The sequence below is a fragment of the Mchenga conophoros genome, linkage group LG15 (assembly GCF_057382185.1).
Source record: "Mchenga conophoros isolate Kocher_MC1m ecotype Shallow Benthic linkage group LG15, M_conophoros_male_GT1.1, whole genome shotgun sequence".
NCBI classification, from domain to species: domain Eukaryota; kingdom Metazoa; phylum Chordata; class Actinopteri; order Cichliformes; family Cichlidae; genus Mchenga; species Mchenga conophoros.
Window position 1 is genome coordinate 24,589,629 of NC_140540.1, and position 21,260 is coordinate 24,610,888.

General features: G+C 40.3%; 1 protein-coding gene across 4 annotated transcripts in view; it reads left to right on the plus strand.

Annotated features, from left to right (window-relative positions):
- Nucleotides 1–21,260, plus strand: part of col12a1b (collagen, type XII, alpha 1b) — a 151,801-nt gene that overhangs the window by 20,301 nt on the left and 110,240 nt on the right. For all 4 annotated transcript variants that reach the window (XM_085247752.1, XM_085247749.1, XM_085247750.1 and 1 more), the window contains exons 13-15: nucleotides 13,372–13,641; nucleotides 19,278–19,544; nucleotides 20,361–20,553. In XM_085247752.1, the coding sequence (XP_085103878.1) occupies nucleotides 13,372–13,641; nucleotides 19,278–19,544; nucleotides 20,361–20,553 (730 nt within the window). The remainder of the gene's footprint in view (nucleotides 1–13,371; nucleotides 13,642–19,277; nucleotides 19,545–20,360; nucleotides 20,554–21,260) is intronic.

A 21,260-nucleotide genomic window follows, 5' to 3' on the forward strand; every position in this document is an offset into this window, starting at 1 on the left:
ATATGCAACAAAAACATAAAAAAGCATAAACTATCGTTAATAAAAAGTTAATGGACAATAACCTTTTTAATATCAGTTGTACACTTTTAGACTCTGCTGCATCAAAGGAAGAGTAGTTTGTAGCGGGTTTAAAAGCTGGGCACCAAAGAAAAAAGATCATTAGCCCCATTTAATATTGGGTGTATGTACCCACAGACTGCAGAGGTAAATTAGCTAAATCTGGTATATGGCATCTTTTTCCACTATGGGATGAACGTCATTGTATGTGCTTCCTAGTTAAAAACCAAATGAAAACAAATATGAACACAAGAAGAACCAGCAAATACTAAAAACTCTGTGGTAGCATTAAACTTCCTGTCTGCCTGAGCCAAAGCATCTTGGGAACTGTAGTGCCAAGGCTAAAGCTGAACAGGAAACGGTTCAGTTAGCTGAGCCTGATGCTGTGCCATAGATCTCCATGTAACAGTGTGAAAACTGAAAAAACAAACAAACAAAAAATAAAAAAGGCTTCACAGGGTTAACTATTAATGGGAAACAGATGTTCTTATAAATAAGAGCTACATGAGTGAAGCTTCAGTTGAAGGAAATCTTTGTTGTTTTCGGGACAAACTGAGCCCAGAAGTCCAAGTAGTTGGCTCAGTGGCTCATTGAGTCACCGGTTCTGATCCCTGGCAGGTGCCTGCAGACATGGAGTGATGATTTACTTGGTGCTAGGGGACTTTAAAAACTATGAAAATCTAATTGCACCTTTAAATCACAAAGGATTTGGGGATGATTAAAACTTAATGGGTCCAAGCTGTCGTTCCGGCTTAAAGAATGGGAATGAATCAGACTTTATTCTGATAGAATGAAGTGTCTCTTTAAAGTCATTGCGGTGCCCGGGAGTGTGGGAGTGTGCACATTTTTTGACCCCTGCGAGCTCTGCAAAGTTAGCGCAGCCTGCCTCCTGTTGAACTCCTCGTCAGATCTGTGCAGCCTTACAGGGAAAGGAATGAAAAACAGACATAAACTCAGAGATAGAAATGGACCATGGTGCACTCAGAGGCAATAAACAACAAAGACAGGAAGCAAACTGAAGATGTTTTTCTGAAGTTTTGTAGATTCGAGCACAGGCGGATTTACTGCTTTTAGAGAGGAATGATGAGCCTTCCAAAGATGCTTAAGATTATAATCTTTTATCCAAAACTGAAGACAGAGGCTGGAAATAAACAAATCATACTCCTTGGTGCCATGGAAACAGCTTTTCTTAGCGTTTACCTTTCACCTCCTGTTCCTTTCAGCTCCTTCACATAGTGCAGCTGCGTGTCGTCTGAGTCGACTCTATTTTTGTTAGTTTTTTTGGAATTTGACAGTTTATAAAATGGGACAGGATTAATCCCAGCTTGCACCTCTTTGACATGAAACGCCCAGCTGGCCCTCAGATGGATTTATTCTCCCCCTCATTTGGCTTATAATATTGTTCCCATTAGAACATGACTTTACCTCAAAACTATAAATCGATGCAGAGCCTTGAGGTTTTGCATACATTCTTCCTTTTTTGTTAGCAGTTTGTCCCACCTCCCATAGCACACAGTTACATAGGAGTCAGTTAACTCTTTGTCCCAGTTTTCCTGACTGATATCAGGGGGAAAGTTTTTGCTTAAAAATACATCTACAGTAAGAAAAATGCACACGCAGGAAGCTCTGCCCATGACTCACGGTTTATTTTAACAGTTATTTTTCAAAGGGGAAATTTTGAATCATACTTCACTTCTAGAGTCTCTTTGACTAATTGACATGCTGGTAGCTGCCCAGTAAAAACAATTTTCTTCTGCGCTGCTCCAGTGGAGCAACTGGAGTTCGTGTCTTAGTCAAGTAGTCCTCCGGCTCAGAGAGTTTCCCATCCAGTTTTTTTCTCCTCCAGTCACATGATGCATGATTAATGGGCCACAACACATGCACCTTTTTCTCTGCTTGTTTGTCTCTTTCATCTGTTTCCATGAGAAAAGCTGTTTTTCTTTGTTTTTCAGATAAAAAAGCCCCCTCAAACACAGAGTGTAGACACTTTATTTTTGAATTAAACCACACAGGTAGCAACGAGAAGTCAGGCGGTAACGAAGTCTATGGGAAAATGTTCTCTGTTGATTTATGACCTCAGTAAATACTTTCCTTGTGAGTATATAGTCTCAATTACTAGTTTCAAGTCTCATTTAATAAAACACGATGTTCGTTTAGTAAATTATGGTCTCCATTAGAGTCAAAAAGGACTATAAAGCTGTGTGTGCTTTAGGGTTGGTCTGTCTGTAATTGACAGGTCTCTACCCCCAGATTTACCCCTCGTTTATTACACATAGTTTAAAAACACCAACACAGTGGCAGCAAAAATCCTCAGAGAGATTTCACCAGCCAATGGGAGACATCATGGTGCATGGAGGTAGAGTAACCATTAGAGATGAAAAATTGAGCATGTTCTATGTAATTAAAGCAATTGCCAGTGTGAGTGATGGATACCATGTGATAGGGTAAACACATTGATGGGTTAGCGGTGTAACTGGAGCCTGAATCGTTGGGGTATATAATGGCAGCATAAACTATCAGATGTCAGACACAAAGAGCAGTCTGTGGTGTATCATCAGCATTGTATTGCTTCTGCTGGTGGTTAGACTTGTGCAGGCAGCCATCAAGGTAAAAAAAAACCCCCATCAACTAAAACAGGCTAAAAAGCTCAGTAGACTTGATGCTAATTTCATGACTTATCATTTTACACAGACTTGGATCGTACATATCTGAAGCATTGATTATTTTAAGTTCCTTTGGCTAAAAAGCAAAACTTAATCTCTGTATGAAAAGTGACTTTCGGTGGTAAAACATCAGACTCACCTGACAAAATCTCCAATTTTCAGCTTAATTAGCATTTATTAATGCACATTTGTATTCCAGCTTATCTTCATTCTGGTCTGTATAGCTAACGTAGAGTCTTTAAAATAAACTGCATGGCTGTTTAAAGGTGCACACGAGTTCTGTGTCAGCTTTTGCACACAGCCGCGATGTGCCAATCCCCTGAGATTAACCGATAATGTTTTTTTTATTACCGCCCAACAGCCACTGTTAATATTTGAGGTTTTCCGTAATTGCTGTGACTAAATGCTGGAAGAGAACCAGATCATAACAAGGACTCTTAAAACAAACATTTAATGGAAGTCTGTGTTTAACATGAGGCTCTTTTGCTCCAAAATATTGTAAATGATCTGATTTTCAATACCTGGCGAGGCTTGGAGGTCAGAATTATTGTTACTGGAGAGAAATAATAAACACTCAGAGCACGAGAGAGGGGAGAGGAGGAAGCCTTCCAGTTTTCATAGAGGGTTATTGTTAGTATTAAAAATTGCTTCTTTTACCTCTTGGGTATTATTTTTGTGACTTTACCCATAATTTCTGATATCACTTAGGTTAATTGTTAAGAATATGGTAAGTCAAAACAACCTTAAATCTTAATATAGGTAATGTTTTTGGCATTATTTGACAAAAAAAGTCATAATAAGCTTTCAGCATTGCATCACATTGGAGCGAAAGCGGGAGGTAAACCTCTGTACCTCCTCTGGAGTCAGATTTTAGTCTTTAGGGAATCTAGCCAGTGAAGGGAGAGTTTAGCTAATCACATGTATTTTATTTAGACTAGATCAGGTGGTTGCTCTGTTGTGTTATGAATACCACTAATGTTGGGTGAATTTGAGCATAGCATTAGTTCTGGAGTGTCATTAAGTAGAGCTGATCTCATTTAAAGCTCATTCCAGTTGTTTTGGCTGATGACTTATGAGACACTTCAGTTCGATAAACCTGATATATCAGGGTGCACTATTTAAGCTGCTTAAGCTGCCGCTGCTGCAAGCTTCTTTGCAACCCAGAAGTGCTAAATAACGTGCTTCATATTTTTCATGTGTGCTCTGACCTTTGAGAGGGTCCTGCTTTCCATGTTTTCTATGTTTGAACTATAATATTCATAATATTCATCTTACGTGAAACCATACTATCAGAACAGCCTGCTTGTTTGAAGCACATGGATATGCCTGACTTAATTGGAGATTATGTATCGGAATTTAAGGAGCAGGTCCAGGCCTCAAAACATGCTCCTTCCGGTTCTCATCTATATAGGTTCCCTCAGTTCTGCAAGCTGCCAGGCCCGTGACCCGTTGCCGTTCCCTTCGAGGCCTTCCCCAAACCGCAGCTCAGTTCATGTCCAAGCATTCACCTTTACCTACTAAAACTCTCTCAAACCTAAAATGAGGACGTGGGCCCTAGTGAATCTGGTTTTAAGGGCATATGAGGTGTTCAAACCAAATGCAAAGTATAGATTTTACAAGCTACAGTGGCAGACAAGTCTATTTAAAGATGTGAACAGAGGAAATTTGAAAATATTTTGTCAAAAATCTGGTCTTAGGCTGTATTGCAAAAGACTATAAGACTGTGGAGTGATTAAATAGCATTTTATTATCACCATCATCATCATATAAAAAGGTTCTGCAAAAATGTGAATAGACTCAACACTGTGCTGGGCGACACGTATTTATTTATTTATTTTTATAAACTGCATCACTCTGTGTTGTGAAAACAGAATCACCAGCTGAAATTATTCCGCTAGCTTCTCCTGACGCTCCTGACACTTTTTCTTTTTTCCACTTTATGGAATATTTTTGTACTTTAACATTAGTTATGAAACCTGCCTGCACGCAGGTCTGCTTACACATTCTCAGTTTTTGCATGTTTGTGCATGTTTGTCGGCACATATACATTGGGGTTGCATGCAGATGGTCCTCTCAGAGACCTGCAAGCATGGTCATAATTTACGGACGAGTTTTACATCAGGCATACTCCTGTAGAGGCTTAACGCCATAGAAGTGAGCTACATCCTGGTGAACCACAGGTTTAAACACACGGCGTTTAACTGCAATGACCTCACTTTGATTACAGCTTGAAACATTTTTCCTAGAGGCAAAAATTCCCTCAATTCATACTCTGTGTGAGCCATTTAGTCAAGTTAGTTTATTAATATAGCAAATTTACACACATCAGCAAGCACCTGACATATCTTTCAAACCAATATAATAAATTCAAAACAGATAAAATACTTTGCAGGCACCGTGCACTGAAATTCAAATCCAATTTTTTTTATTGAGTCATAAAAAATGTTAGCATAAAACTTCTTCTTAAATTTTCTAAGCCTCTGATTGGCTGTCCCTGGCAAACAGAAGATTTTTTAAAGAATATGGGAGGAGCTTCTGTGCTTCTTTATGACATCATACAGAGTCAAGAGTAGAATAATAAGAGTAATTTGAGTCGTTTTAAATCTGATTTTTGGCTCATGGGTATCATTTGTTCATACACTGACATTATATTTCCAAACCTTGGGCATTTTTAACGTGAACGCCTACCTGTGGAGCAGAACATAAGACTGAACATTAGGAAAAGCTGAACATGTCCACTTTAAGCCATGTTTGGACTCTTGGAGTGGAGTAGCTGCTCTCCAAAGCACTTACAGTAACACAGCAGTGGACAGAGCAGCAGACAGCCAGAGTGAGAGGTGGAGATGAGGAGCAGCAAGACCGGACAGGAATGTAAGCCAGCTGAGAGCAAGGCTGGAAGGTTAGGAGGAGCAGGGGAGACTGACTCATGCCTGTCTCTCTGTCTGTCTTCACCATTTCTCTCCCATTCTGTCTAGCTCCACTCGTCTGTCTCTCTCCTTCTCAACCTTGCGTGTTATTCTCGCGCTGTTGCTCTCTCTCTTTCTTTCTCTGCACCTTGTGAGGGCTTGCCTGGAATTTAATAGTCTTGTCCAAAGGCTCCAGATGCCTCCCCAGTTGCTGTGCCATGCCTTTTTTCCGATGCTTCAGGTTGTTGGGTGCATACTGGCACAGTGTGATGTAGAGTCCAAACATTCCCTATGATATCTTTTCCTAAACATATTTCCTAGACCATGATGGAAAAAGTCATGAGGTCAAGTTAAGATGTAAATTGTAAGGGAGAGTTCAGCGCTCACAGAGTCCAACTGAGATTTTTAATAATGTGATACAGCGCTGCTTGATTCAGAAATAATGATTACATTTATTTTGAACTCACAGCTATTTAACAAGATAAGCTGAACTTTAAATCATCCTGACAAAGCTCGTATTATTTCACTCAGTTAGGAACACAGCCAAGGTCTTGGTCTGCTGGACTATGAGGTAAAAACATTTCTTCTTTCTAAGCAATGCATGACTTTGGTTATTTTCTTTGTATAGAAAGTATATCAGCACAAATCCTCTATTTATTTGTTCTTATTTCAGTACTTTAAACCCCAGATATCTTCCAATACAACCATAGACTCCATTTAAAAGCTATGTACCTATCCACTTGAGCTATAAATTAGAAAAAAATCATCAAAATGTGTGCATCACTCAACCATTTTTAGCCCGTTCGCATCAGTAAAACAGGTCAGGTGCTAATTGTGCATAAAAAGGAAGATTGTGTCTCTTTGAGGATGTAGTGCTGTGCGCACTAACTGTTAAGACATTAGTGTAAGTTCACTGTGTGGCCAGCATCTCTGCCTCTTTGTTACCACGTTTCCTTATTTTAGGCCTCAGTCACACAGGCCTAGTTACCCCCTGTGCCACCTGCAGCTGGAGGTTATATTCCCTTCCTGGTTTAGCGAGTGGTTATTGGAATATCCTCCCTGTGATTGCGTTGTTCAGTTCCAGTCATCTGTAATTCAGGTGGGAGATGTTGACTTATCTACAAACATATATATGTCCCCTGCAGGGGGTGATTACCAGGTGGTCACCGACATATCTCTAGGCTTGGGTGACTGGTGCTTCAGCGGTCGATTTCACCACAACCAGGGCATAAACACTATTACCTAGTGAGCTAATAAAAACAACCTTTTCCAACTGGTACAAGTGATATTTGCTCATATCTGCTGCCAGTGCTCAGCACTCCTTTAGCTGTTTATGGTGCTCAAAGCTCACAGCTGACTTCTCTCATGTTATTGGGCCTGAAGCTGAGGTTGTGTTTTTCATGTGTGAAAGCTTAAAGACACAGAGTGAACTTTAGTTTGTTCAGAAAACTGTCAGTAACTGTAGTGGTAATGCTCCAGACTCTCCCGGTTGTAGCCCACATCAGCAGCTGGCAGGAGGGTGATCATTACCTTTGCGTCCTGTGCACATGTAGGCTTAATGTTCTCAGATCAGCAGTGAGCCTTTACCCACATTAAAGCCACGTTAAAACTATAACTGTACAGTTAGAGCCCATGTTAGATTTCATCAGGACCTTGTTTTCTGCACTGGAGATTTACGTTTATGGATGCTAAAATGGAAAACTCGTCTCCAAGCCAGATTCAGCACAATGTTTTCTGTGATCCATCAAACCAAACTACTGCCTACTGTGTGAATGCTGAACAGAGGCTTTGTTTTCATTGTTTCGAACTTGTTCAAACACTCACACAGCAGATCTCGGGATAAAGTCTAAAGACGTTTGCGTAAGTGTGGCCCATCTCGCTCAGCTGTGTGACATAAGCCTGTCCACAGCTGATATTTAAAAGGAGCTGCAGCTGCTTTCTGCTTCACTCCTGCATTTGGAAGAACTCCAGCACGCTGACATTGACCAGGACTTCCTGATTGTGGAACTGGGGGAGTGTGATGCTGCTGTGGGATGGAAAACGTTTTTTAATATGAAGCGAACATGTCGCTTTTTTGTCAGATTGATGACTGTGCATATCCAGAGTTATATAATTCAATTTGAATGGTTTCCACAGAGCACTGAAAAAAAAGCTCCAAACTAGTAAAAACAAATGTCAGTAAAAGCTGCAAGAATGGGGATGATGAGGTGTATTTAAAGAGATTTTCCAGACAGTTTTTGTTTTCTGCTTTTATGTTAATGACTTTTAAGGATGATCTTTTATATTTTCACAACTTGGACTTCCATAAACCTCTAAATTTCAGCCTCATAAGATCTAAAAATACATATATAGAGGTTTAATTCTTGTAATAAGTTCTTTTCTTTGGCAGTTGCATCAGCTTGGGACACTAAATGTGTCGTAACCTGTGAAAATGACCTCAGCTTTCAGCAGGGGACTTGTTTCTTTGCAGCTTTTGCGCCTCAGGTGAGATTAAGTTCTGGTCTAGTCTACCAGCGTGTTCTTTGTTCAGTGAGTTTGGCTGACAATTGCTATATAAGAGGGAACAAACATCTTTAGCTAAAGAAATTGAGGTGATAAAGTTTAAAAAGGGGGGAAAAAAACCTGCTGTTGTTTGCTGTGGTCACACTGGCTGCGAACAAAGTTTCCAGACATTAAAATTAATCAGTTGATCAGTTAAACTTTATTTGGATAGCACATTTCATGCAGATTAGTGCAGTCCTTCATAGATGAATGACCAGCTGATAGTAATTAGAAAAAAATATGCAGCAAGTATCAACTTGATAGAAATCAAAAAGACAAAGGCAAAGAAATAAATACAAAATTTTAAACTGCCTGTAAGTAAAATGAAAGTGTCTGGCACAGATAGAAAAGAGATCTGGTAAAATATACAAATAAAATAAATATTAAATAAAATAGTGCTAGATAATCTATATTACAAGAACCTACAAAAACAGATGCATTCATTTTTAAGCATTTAAGTATTTTAACTGTAATTGAATTCTAATGATGATTTGGGTTCTGACTTATTTTCCTGTTTTATCAGATTCTATTAGACTTGTTGTACAGGAGACTGACACAGCCAAAAATAAAGACATAAATGTCACGTGTGAGAGTGTGGCAGACAGGATGAAGGACCCAAATGCAGCACTCACGAGAAACTAAGGCATGAACTCAGGAAGGCAGCTTTAATGCTGTGCCAACAAACCCATATAATACAAACAGGAAAGGAAAAGAAAACCTAAAAACTAGAAGCTAAGAAAAAACTCAGAAGTAACCTGGGTACCAAGGAGCCCAGCAAAACATGCACAGCACACAGGGTAAACAGCAACAGCCATAGGAAAACACAGGGCTTAAATACACCAGGGGGTAACAAGGGGATGAGAAACAGGAGGGAGCCACAGCTGGGACTAATCTGACATAACAAGACGGGGAGGAAGCAAAACTGAAAACACAGGACACAGAAGACTGTCAATGTATAACAGGAAATACAAGACAGGCACAGAGACGCAGACTTGACAAGGAGACACGGCTGACAGGGAAGACAGAGCGAACATGGAGCACAGAGACAAAAGTAACTAAACATGAGATGTGGAGCATGGGAAGGCAAGGTAACACAAACCTAAGGACTAGAACTAAGAATATAACATAAGCAGAAAACAATAATGAGAATCAAAACCATAAAAACCAACAAATCCAAATATATAACTAATCAAAAACACACTAGTTCCCAGACAAACTACTGTGACAATAAATAAACATACAGATAAATTAATTTTGAAAAGGGGGAAATCAATAAATAGCAAATTAAATTAGATCCAGGATTTAACAGAGAGCCAATAAAGAAAACTAATATTGGAGAAATATGACCCCCCCTGTCAGTTACTCTCTTTGTGGTGTTTTGAATCAGCTTTATGTACACGCCATGTGACAGCATGGGCCCTTTAATGTGAACCCAGTCACGCGGAGTGGAAACTCAATTTCAGGGCAGTTCCTCTCTTATTCAGTGAGCTAGACAGACTTTTTCTCGTGATATGAAGCAGCACCAGCAACACCACCAGAGTGAAGTTTTTATCTCCACCTAGGCTGCCCTGATGAAACTGCAGTGACTCTGCACACTTTGCAGTGGAACATGTCAAATAGCCAACTTTATACAAGGCAGCGATCCCAGAGACTTTCCACTGTGACTGCAGGGAGTCCCAGACACAGCACAAAGAGGCCAGACCTGAGAGGACCTCAGACCCGCCTCAGTCACATGGCCTTCAGGTGCTATTTCTGTTCACGCTATGAGTGACGAAGGTGCTAGCCAAACTAGCCCCAAACTCTGAACTTCCCTGGAAAAAGCTGAAAGCAGCTTGAATTTGATTTGTAGATAGTTTATAGATAGACAGTGGTAGAAATCAGCAATACTGTCTTTAATTTCTGTGGTTTTATTCCGATTTACTTTGATGGACTGTGGAAAAAGATGTCTGAGAATGTCCAGATATTCCACACTCCATGTGACGGCTGTTATTTTCCAATTTTTTGAGCCAGAGCTCCTCCGGGAAGATAAAACAAATGGCAGCATTGGTAGCTTCCTGCTGATGGCAGAGGTGCAGTGCAGTGAAAATGGGGTGACTGAAGCTGAGCACCAGTGACAGTTAAAAATAAACTAAGAAGTACACGCTTGACAGTTTTTCCTGAATTCCATCGGCACATTTCACATTCAAAACACAGAGGATTGAAAATTAAGCTTTGTAGTGACAGAAGAACCTTTTTCTTCTCAGAAATAAAAATTGATTGAAATAAGATGCAGACTGTCAAAATAAAAGCCTTAATTTGGGTCATCTGTACCTTGTACATCTTTCCCATGCTGCTGTGAGCACAGAACAATCTGCTGGTTCAATCTTGTTAAATTGTTTGTCCTGACATGCCTGAGAACTTGTTAGCGACTTAATTCACTAATAGAGCTTGTCTTTCTGTTTGGCCACATGTTTTGCACATTTAAAAAGACGATAAAAATTATATTTCCGCCATCATTTTGGCTCTCAATAACATCCAGGCTCCCTTTTAATTTGAGTTATTTCTCATGTTTTCTAATTATTTTGAGTTTGCATAAATATTTGTTGAGCAGGGAGTTTTCCTTTTTTCCCCCTCCCTTCTCTCCAAAGATCTGCATCGACTGGCAAAAAAGCTTGAATGTGATTTATTTCACGCTTATTGCGCTGATTATATAGCTGGATTTAATATTTGGTGATAATTATCCTGTTGTGGAAACTTCATTGCCACAGACGAAGAGCTATAATTTAATATTGGCCCTCCCTCTTTCACTTTCCTATCCAGACACAGCAGATTGCTGGAAATATTTGTGAATGATGGAAGAAGAGGAGATTGTATGTCAGCAAGAGGCAACACGAGTCAGGCAACCCAACAGTGAGAGGCAACACAAAGTAGATTTTTGGGGTTTGTGTATATCCGTGTGTATATTGTGTGTGACTGAAGCTGTCAGGAAGTTGAGTTAAGGTCCTAAATCATCTGAAAACTTTAACATGAACCAGTTTTACAGTCCATATCACTTCTACCAGCACTGAGTTTATGCCACAGCATATTTGATCCCCAAAGTTCAGCTTGTTTAACTGGTGGGATCAGTCTATGCCTTGCCCTGGGTTTGTTGAAGAGGTGCTCGTCAGTCAAACTCAGACATGGTACGCAAATATTCTGATCGCTGACCTCGCCCACACATGGAATCCAACGTTTCCTCAGGGACTGCTGCCTCTTTGGAAATCCTATAAAACAATGAACCTCACTGCACTGTGCAAGAGTGCTTTTCATGAGCAAATTAGTGTAAAACAGAGAGGGTGTGAGAGAGTCGAGCTGAGACGAAAGCATTCATGGGCCCAGGTATGCATAGGTCAGCAGGGGGAGTGGGGATGAAGGACAGTTTTATTTGTATAGTGCAACATCACAGCAAAAGTTGCCTCAAGGTCCTTTATAAGGTAAAGTAAAGACCTACAATAACACAGAGATATCCCCAACAATCAGAAGCACAGAAGCACTTGGTATCTGGCAATAAGCCACACCCATTTGCTGTTCAAACCTTCTGTTTGTGAAGGGCAGCCAGTAAAGAAAAATGGGGCTTAGTGGGGGAGGGGCTAGAACATTTTGACAGATAATTAAGGTTAACTTTGAAACGTGACTGACGCAAAGCCCCCCCAAGAGAGTCCAAGAACAAAAATCTGGAAAAATCCTGAAACTGTTGTGTTATCTCTGACAAATTTGCACGAAAAGACCACAAACAAACTTTACGAAGAAATCCCAGTAACAAGACAAATCTTATTCCTGTGCATCTCGAGCTCCACTGTTGGCCCCCAGAACCTGATTTGTAACATTGCTGCCATGTTCCCTTCACTATAATGAACCAGCACTTTGGTTAAGGACTCTTACATTTATTGCAGTTGCATGTAAATATTTGTGAAAAAGAAAATGTGCTGTAGTTCAGGTTGCAGTATTATTTTAAACCCCACGTGTCTGGAAATAGGCGATTAAAAAAAAAAATTATGACTAAAATTCAAGTTAGTCCATTCAGATACAGATGAGTATCCACAACAAATCTCCAGGTATCCAGTAATTAAAACTATGCTTGTAATGTTCCACAGTTCCACAATTAGCAAAACAGAATTTGGACAGCTTTAATTACTGGAAAATTTCCCTTTATTGATTGATTAATTGTATTGCTAAAAATCATATTGAACTCACCTTCAGGACATAAACAGTGGTCAATGATCAACAGAGGAAAAGGAACTGTGAATGTGCCAGCGTTAATCAGAAGGGTTGATTTTCATCTGGATCTGATGTTTAAAGGCTTCCAAAAATATAATATAATTGATTTATATCCAATACGTAATAATTAATAGAAATCTAATCCAGTCGGAGAGAACTAGAAATATTAATAACATATGTTACACATGGGAACAAGGCAAAATATGGAGTGAAAAAGGACTTTTCTGTTTGATAAATTGTTCTAAAGGTTCATAAAACCCACAAGAGAGACATTCACGAACCATTAACTCTAGAGTAGCCAGCAAAAAGCTGAAAAAAGCGAGATATCAAAGCGTCCAGCAGAAGATCTTCCAATAAAAGGAGGACTATAGTGATGATTTGATGATGCAAAGACATCCAGTGAACTACATTAAAGAGATTTCCTGTTGGTGCTTGGACACTTTGAGTTCATGCGGTTCCCGACATGTTTTATGTCTTTCTTCTTTCCCCTATCCAATGCTCTGCACTCACTAATGATGCTGAAAAATCTCAAAATATCCCCAAAATATGAACAAAAAGCACCGGACAGCTCTTCACATATGTTTATGCCGTCCTCTCAGGCCTTTATGGCTGTGGTGATCGGTCCACTCGATTGCCTTTTAATAGTTTCCATTTTGAAAAATAATTAGATCTGGCAGCACGTCCATTATGGTCCCTTTGTTTAAAAGGGAGGATGGTTTTAAATAAAAGAAGTCACAAATACTGGAAAGAACATTAAAACATGTCTGCCAATGTGACTGTACAGTATAAAAAATGCTCACAGTCAAGTCTGAAAACATCTGCTGTGATTTGAGAGGAAATTTAACTGCTATGGTGTCAAAAACTAAAACTGTGGAATCAACATTACATCGCCATTTATATTTCATACACAGTATAAGTTATTGTCTCACGTTCCTTTGATTAATTCTCTGCTTAACTGTTACTTCCAGAGGGGGGTCCTCCTAAAAACCTGGTCACCAGCGATGTAACTGACACCAGCTTCGTGGCGTCTTGGACAGCGGCGCCTGGGAATGTGAATACGTATCATGTTCAGTGGAAGTCGATGTTTTCCCAGGAGATCCAAGAAAAAACGGTGCCAGGAGATGAAACCAGCACCGTGCTGGAAGGTCTGACTCCAGAGACACTTTACCAAGTCTCTGTGGTCGCTGCCTACCGCCACAAAGAGAGCGAGCCACTCACGGGATCAGAAATCACAGATGGTAAGACTTAATAAACTCTTCAGTCTTTCATCTTTAGCAGTAAGAGAAAATGCATGCATGCACCAAAGGATGAAAGCTGAAAAAATAAAGAAATTCATATATAATCAATGACAGTTACAGGAAGTATTTATGAAAGAACAGACAAAATAAATGTTAACCGTGAGCAAACATATGTTTCTATTTGATCTGACTCTCAAAACAAAAACCAGATCACAGATTGGACCAACCGTTAGCAAAGAGAAAGCAAACCTTGCCGTGTGGTCTCACTTGTCATGGTGGAATAAGTCTTGATAGAGTGCTGGACGTAAGTGCTTTGGCCTTGCTTGAACACCATGGTGTTACCCAACTTTTAATTGGAAGGTGGGACCTACAGTCAGCAGTGCCCTTTCTACTGACGCCAAGATGGTCTGACATCCTGACATTAGGTAGCGACCAGAGTGTGATTTAGCGTCCCACTCAGAGAAGACCACGAAAAGCTTTAGGAGAGCGCATATCATACCGTCCCAACCATCTCTGTGAAACAGCACTTTATATAAGAGTCAATAGATTCTCTTATTTCCATTTGACACTAGTGTATGTGACCCTGGAAGGAAAACAGCCGGATGATTAGCTTAACTCCACTGACACCTCTGGTGTCGATGAACATGTCGTCAGTTACAGCTTCTCAGAAAAATGAACAAAAGCAAATCTTGGTGATAATTAAACCTTTAATTTTAGTTGCGAGGGGGGTGTTGGCCCACTTGGGGCTGGAGGTGGGACTTGAGCATATTATGTACGTAAAGGGGGATGCAGCAAAGTGAGACCACCTGTTGGATTCTAGTTTCTTTGAATTTTGACTCCTTAACTTATAACTATACTATAAAAGCCTTGACAGTTTCCAAACTCACAGCTTACACATCTGCTCTAAAGAAGGAAATAACCCATACAGAACAAAGGTAACTTTGCGGTAGCCTCAAGTGGACATTAGAGGAACTGCAGTTATTGGCACATGAGCTTTATGTCTTGATTAGGGATGGTATCCGGTATCCGGTGCCATTATGGCAACGGTTCTGTCATAAACGGTAGTAACCAGACCGAAAAGCAGCGCACATTTCGGTGCTTTATTTCGGTGCTTTTTTTTCCCTGAGCTCTGATACACTTTAGATTCTAGCCAATCCTTTTACGTTTCTGAGGATAGTAGGCGGGCCCAGGTACGTACGTTCTTTTAGAGCAGAGCTACAGATTAAAAATGCCAAAGGTGAAGCGGTCAAAAGTCTGGCTGTACTTCACAGCAAAATATGCAAACTCAGCAGCCTGCAACAAGTGCTTTAAGCTGATACTGTGCAAAGGAGGTAACACCTCAAATCCGATGAAACACCTGGCGACACAGCATTTTTTTTAAAAGCCGAGAAATGCGCCGTATTTGATAGCTTGCCGCGAGACCTCACACCGTGCACATCTACTGCGGGTGTGGTGCCTGTTATCGGACCCGGAGTTAGCCACATCCCACAAAAACACGAAGAGTAGAGTCCTGGCCTCTAGCCCTGCCAGTGTAGCAGAAATGATGACGGATGATGATGGCAGCAGCAGCCGTTCTTCTCTGGGCGAGTAGCTTAATGTTGTTGGTGTGTAATTTACGTTGAGTATGCTAACCACGTTATTACATTAATGCATGTAAGGTGAACTAGCAAACATCATCATAGCTACATGCGGCTGTCTTCTTGTTTGATGGCAGATACTCCCTTCACCCTGGCCAAAAAGGCTAAAATGACCAAAGAAAAAGTGGAAAACAGCTAAACGAGAGGTTTTTGGACAAAGTTTGTGTTTTTTCCATTGTTTAAGCACTGCTTCCATCCAAGAGTGATACCATATATGCCCCATAGCTGCAGAAAAGGCTAACATTGTTATCTTTTTACAAAAAAACAGCTGAACATGAGAGGTTTTTGGACCAATTTTGTGTTCTCCATTCTTTAAGCACCGGTTCGAGCACCGGTTCGAGCACCGTTTAAGCACCGGCACCGTTTCAAAAGTACCGGTTTGGCACCGGTATCGGATAAAACCTAAACAATACCCATCCCTAGTCTTGATGATTGCAGCTTCACTTCCCGCAGTCACACAAGTAAATATTTGGCCCTTCTGTTACAAGCCACAAACATAGAAAGGCATTTTTTGGGGGTCAGCTTTTTTCCCTGGAGCTGTCTGTTTGTCAGCGGCACATACTCACAAAATCTGGCAGCAGAGTGATGAAAAGAAAAGATCATTAGTGCAGCTTGTAATGTGTCTTCTTTCTGGGTTGGAGCATCTTTGGGCCCAAGTTCCCCAGTCCAATATTCTGTTAACACACATTAACCCTCCAAGTGTTTTCATGTTGAGTCCACCCTAACACCTCACCCTAACCCATGTCACACTAAACAAATAAGAAGCTGGGAAACACTGGGAAAATGCTTCAGACCATTGTTTTCCCTGTAAAACTCATTTTGTGCAACAAAAGCAGCCAGACTTGTCAAATGTTTGAATAGACTTCAAGATTAAATGACTTGATTTAATAAGTTATGAAATTACCATAAAGGTCATGGTAAACAAGATCAGCAGCTTTTGGCACATCACAGTGTGTCTGCCTCTTGGGCAGTGACCATCAGCTGGACTTCATTACTTTTCCTAGTACGTTGTGGGATACTTTAAGTGAACTGTTTAGAGTAAAGATAAACTCTAAACATATATAGGGTGAAGACTACAATGTCACACTCACTATTTAGGGTAGTCTGTATAATAAGGTGAGTAATGAGTTACTTCAGATGTAGTTCGTGTTTTATTTGGTGCCAAAAAAGTCATCTTTGCGCAACATGAGGGCTGCTTGGGGATATCAGTCGTCTTTAACAATTTATACATTTTTAAAAAGGACTCCAGAAACTTTTCTTCTCTCTGGCAGAAGCAGATCTGATTTTGAGATCAGTTCTTATCACCTGAAATGTACCCTTACCTGTGTATCCTCCTGTCTTTGAATGAATAAATAATCTTTATTTGGGGGTTAAAGTGCCTTGCTTGAGATCACAGTGATTAGTTACTCTGAGATCATCTGGTTAGCATCAGTCCAGATGTTTAAAAGGCAGCGCTCAGGCCACGAACCCGTGTTTTTAACCCTCAGAGGGGAAGTCAAGGACGTCCTCACTATTTTCAGACATTTGGCTGAAACTCGCTGTTCTGACTGCAAGTGAACGTGAGCCAAAACAGATTCAATGCTTCCTTTTGTCAGGAAAAAAAAATCTATTTCTTACATAATCATACAGATGGCACTCTCCAACGGGTTTCTGGTTCCTGGTTGGTGAAAGCCGTCCAAATTTAAATTAAAATTTTCAGTGTAGATTATTTTTAGGCCGAGATTTAAAGCGAAGCTGCAGCGCGGTGGCAGCTTTGCTTGTGCTGCGTTCTCAGCAATAACACGACTACAGCGTGGGTGTCCTGTGAACTGCACGCTCACTTATTGTGTCCGAGTTGAGGCACTCTCTAAAAATATCAACGCGTCCCTCATTTCATTTGCACACATGGGAAATTAAACACACACACACACGGGCCACCCGAAACAAAGAAGGCACAGATAAACTATCGCATCTTACTTCATGCTCTCCCTCTGCATCTTTCCAGCAGGAAATTTGAATCTCCTGCTTTAGATTTGTTTAAATCCATCAACACACGGAGAAGTTGGATTCAGTATTTTTTTCCACCTATAAAAATCCTCCAGAGTGAAATCAAGTAGTTTGAAAAACTTTCCCCCGGATCATTAAATATACATATTATTTCCTCACAGAGTTTTTGTAATCGCTCGCAGTATTGTCAGAATGACTTAATTTTAATTCACAGGGCTTCTCTGTTGTTTCGGAGCAAAAAGGAAAATGTGGTTACCATTTCCTCCCAACCGATCACTTCTGGGTGAAAGCCTAATTTACAGCCAATTACATCTGGCAGGTAGCTGATGGTATTACTCAACATTTAGGCCCGCAGTTATGAATGCTAACGACGACTGAGGGAATACAGAGGGATACCTCACGTGGCCGAAAGAAGTGATGATTGCTGGAATGGTTCAGATAAAGAAATATTGAGTGAGCTTTATGGCAGCAATGCTGAGTGTTTTTGAAGGACATGAAATGTGGCAAAAAGTACATTACATGAAAAGAGCTTTAGGCTGAAAGTGAACCTATGCTTCTCACGTCCGGCTTTTGCACTCCGCTGGAGTGGCTGTGCATTATTATCTATATAAAGCTGGGTCTTGGTTCAAGCCTGGTGGGAAGACCAGCTGAGATCACAATTTTAGCTATACAGACTCAAACAATGATCTTTCACCCAATAATTGTGAGTAAAATTTATAAAATCATAGGTTAATTTAATAATTAATCATTATGGAAAATATGCTTGGTATAAAGTGAATGTACACCAATAAAGTAAATTTCATTTTATCAGATTCTATTAAATTCAATTTTAACAGGACAAAATCTCTAGCAGGTAAAAATCCTGAATCCGGGTTTTAGTAAATAGAACAGAGGTCGGACACCGAGGAGCAGCTGGTGCAGACTGAGGACAGGCAGTAAGACAAAGAGCAGAAACTATCCAGCGTTCCAAAAATAAAGAAAGCACACAGACTTACAAGCAGTTTGGCAACAGCAGAGGTCAAAGATCACACACAAGAGGCGAGGAATGAACACTGGGAAAGATAATAGTAGGAACATAAAGTAAGGAGAAAGCAGAAATAACTAAGGTGCATGACAAATCAAATAAAATAATTAATTAAAAACATCATATGGGATTGCCTTTTCAGTGTGTGTGCTGTGATTGGCAGCCTTTAAAACAGAGCCTGGCTCCGTGCAGAGACTTCCTGGATAAAAAGGCCTGAGTCTAAAAATATTGACATCGAGGTGGACAAACTCACATTGATGTCACCCACTAATTTGTAGGATCTATTTTGAACCCTTGATTTTAACATAATGGCATTACCAGCTGAGTTTTTATGAAGCCAGAAGGGACCATGTTTAGAGGAGATGGTGGAGTGAAGCTGTGTCCATAGACTTAAACTAATTATTGCTAAGTAGCATGAATAAAACACTAGAAACACAAGAATTTCACTTAAACAAAACTAAAACATAGACTTAGTAGAAGGGCTGTTAGTTCAGTTAATGCCACAATAAGCTATATTATTTGTGATTATGCAATAAATTTGTTCCAAAAGGCAGTGATACCATAACCATGAGCCATTTACCATTTTGCTCAACTTTAAACGTCAATAAAATATAAACGGGGCAAGTAAAGAAAAAATAATCTTCTTCCATACGTGTGTCATAAAGAGAGAAATGAGCTTTAGAGGCCAAAACTGTTTTTGGAGCAGGCTGTAAATGTGTTTATTTCAGCTGTTGGAGATTTTAACATGGGAGTCTGTGGGGACTGACTTGTTTTTGGAGCCAGCCCCAAGTGGGCATCGGGGGAACTGCAGATTTTAGCATTTTTTCAGCCCTCCAGGTTTCTACTTTAAAACAAACCCTGGATAAGTCAAATATACTTTGTTTAGGTTTCCCCAGGAACAATTTAAAGGGGAACTGGTACAACTAGTTTCTCTTTAACGATACTGAATTATGTTGTTGCAGTATTAAAAGTGCATTCTATGTTTTCAGCCTCTGCTGATGGGAAAAGACTGAGAGTGTCAGACGAGACAGAGAAAACCATGAGAGTCACGTGGACGCCAGCGCCGGGCAACTTGCTCAACTACCGGCTGAAGTACGTTCCCCACAACGGAGGCAAAGAAGTGGTCCAGAAAATCCCTGCAAAGGCCACTTCTACCATCATGAAGAATCTGAAGCCCGCGACCACATACAATATCACCGTTCTGCCCATCTACAAGCGCAGGGAAGGAAAAGCAAGGCAAGGAGTAGGAACGACACGTACGTTGGTCCATAATTCAACCCTCTGAGAGACAGCACACTGCAGAAACATGTCCATCTTAGCCAAGACGTTTATACCTGTGCTCAGTCTAAAAATATGATCGCTGGTGGATGAGTTTAGCTCAGGTGCTGGATGCAATGGGCACAGAGTCACTCATTTAAAGTCATTTTTTATAAGAAAAAATACTCCTGTAAGAAAGTTTTCATGTTATATTGCTCTAATTTTAAAGGAGCTTTTACATAATGAGAAAAAGTAAATCTGAGGCCCACTCTAAGGATGTGTGAGGATGTGTAGCCTCCAGGGTTTAATCCTCAGTGCTGAAGTTAACTAGAGAATTGTCTGTATTTTCCAGGCAGCGTATAAACCTGGTATATTTAAAGATTTATTCACAATTTTTCAGAGAAACCTCACACCAAGTCACGGTGCCTTGGAAAAAAAAATGTTTCTTTGTTCCAAGTTGCAGATTTTTTTTCCCGTTTTCCCACCAACAATTTCATGGACTGACTTCAAGTTTAAACTACTTGTTAAGAGGAGTATTTTTCACACCACAGGTGCTGCAGCGCCTCCTCACGAGAACACTAAAATCACAGATAAACACGTGCTCAATCACACGCTAGCATTACTAACACACAGCATGACACTGGGCTTCCTAACGGTCGACACTGGGTTCAAGGAATTGTATTATGGACTAATGAGAAACTGGCTTGAATGTGGCGTGGCTGATCCTTAAAAACCTTCGCCAAGAGTTGGAGTTGTGTCGAGTTTAGTTCTAGGTTAGTTTGTCCTGAATTTCCTACTGATTTCTTCTATTTCAGTGTCACCGTACAAGAGTCCCAGGAACCTTCTGACCTCAGAGCCCACCAGGACCAGTTTCAGAGTGTCCTGGGATCCAGCACCTGGGGAAGTCAGGGGCTACAAAGTCACCTTTCACCCCACAGGGAATGATATTGACCTTGAGGAGCTCCTTGTTGGCCCCTATGATAACACAGTTGTTCTAGAGGAACTCAGGTAAGCTTTCAGAGTTATTTTATGGCATACGCAGAGGATTTCATTTAAAAGGAAACAACAAATATTGAAGACAGTCAACAGGAAAAGGCTTAAATGGACACTATGATAACAGAACTCATAAATTCTATAACTTGTCAACAATAGGATTTGGTCCAGAAAAGTAGTTTGACCCAGTAGTATCAGGGAAAGTTGCAGTTAAATATCTGCGAACTGAGGAGAGCCGCTACTGAATGTCTGGGAGAGGACTGTTGTCCCATTGTTGTCTGATAGAGGGTTCTAGCTGCTCAAATGCAGGTTTTTGGACTGAATGCCAATAACATGCCAGATGCTCTCTTTCCTCTTAAGTCTGGAGAATACGGTGTCCGTGTTTTCCAAAAGATTTCCAATTCTGATTCGTCAGACCACAGAAAAGTTTTCCTCTTTGTTTCTTTCTATTTTAAATGAGCTTAGGCCCAGAGAAGACAGCAGCATTTCTGTTAACTTATGAATATTTCTTTGTATGGTAGAGATGAAAGGATGAAAAGAGGAAGACGAGTTTTATGGAGAACATGCAGAGGGTTGGAGATGGAGGCAGATCATCTGCTGTGGTGAAAAAAATATTTAATGTGGTTAAAGATAAGAGATACATGTTAGATACTGATTCTATCAACTTGCTATGAAAATACAGATTGGGGTTATGGGTTCCTATTGGAAGGCTGTAGGGACCT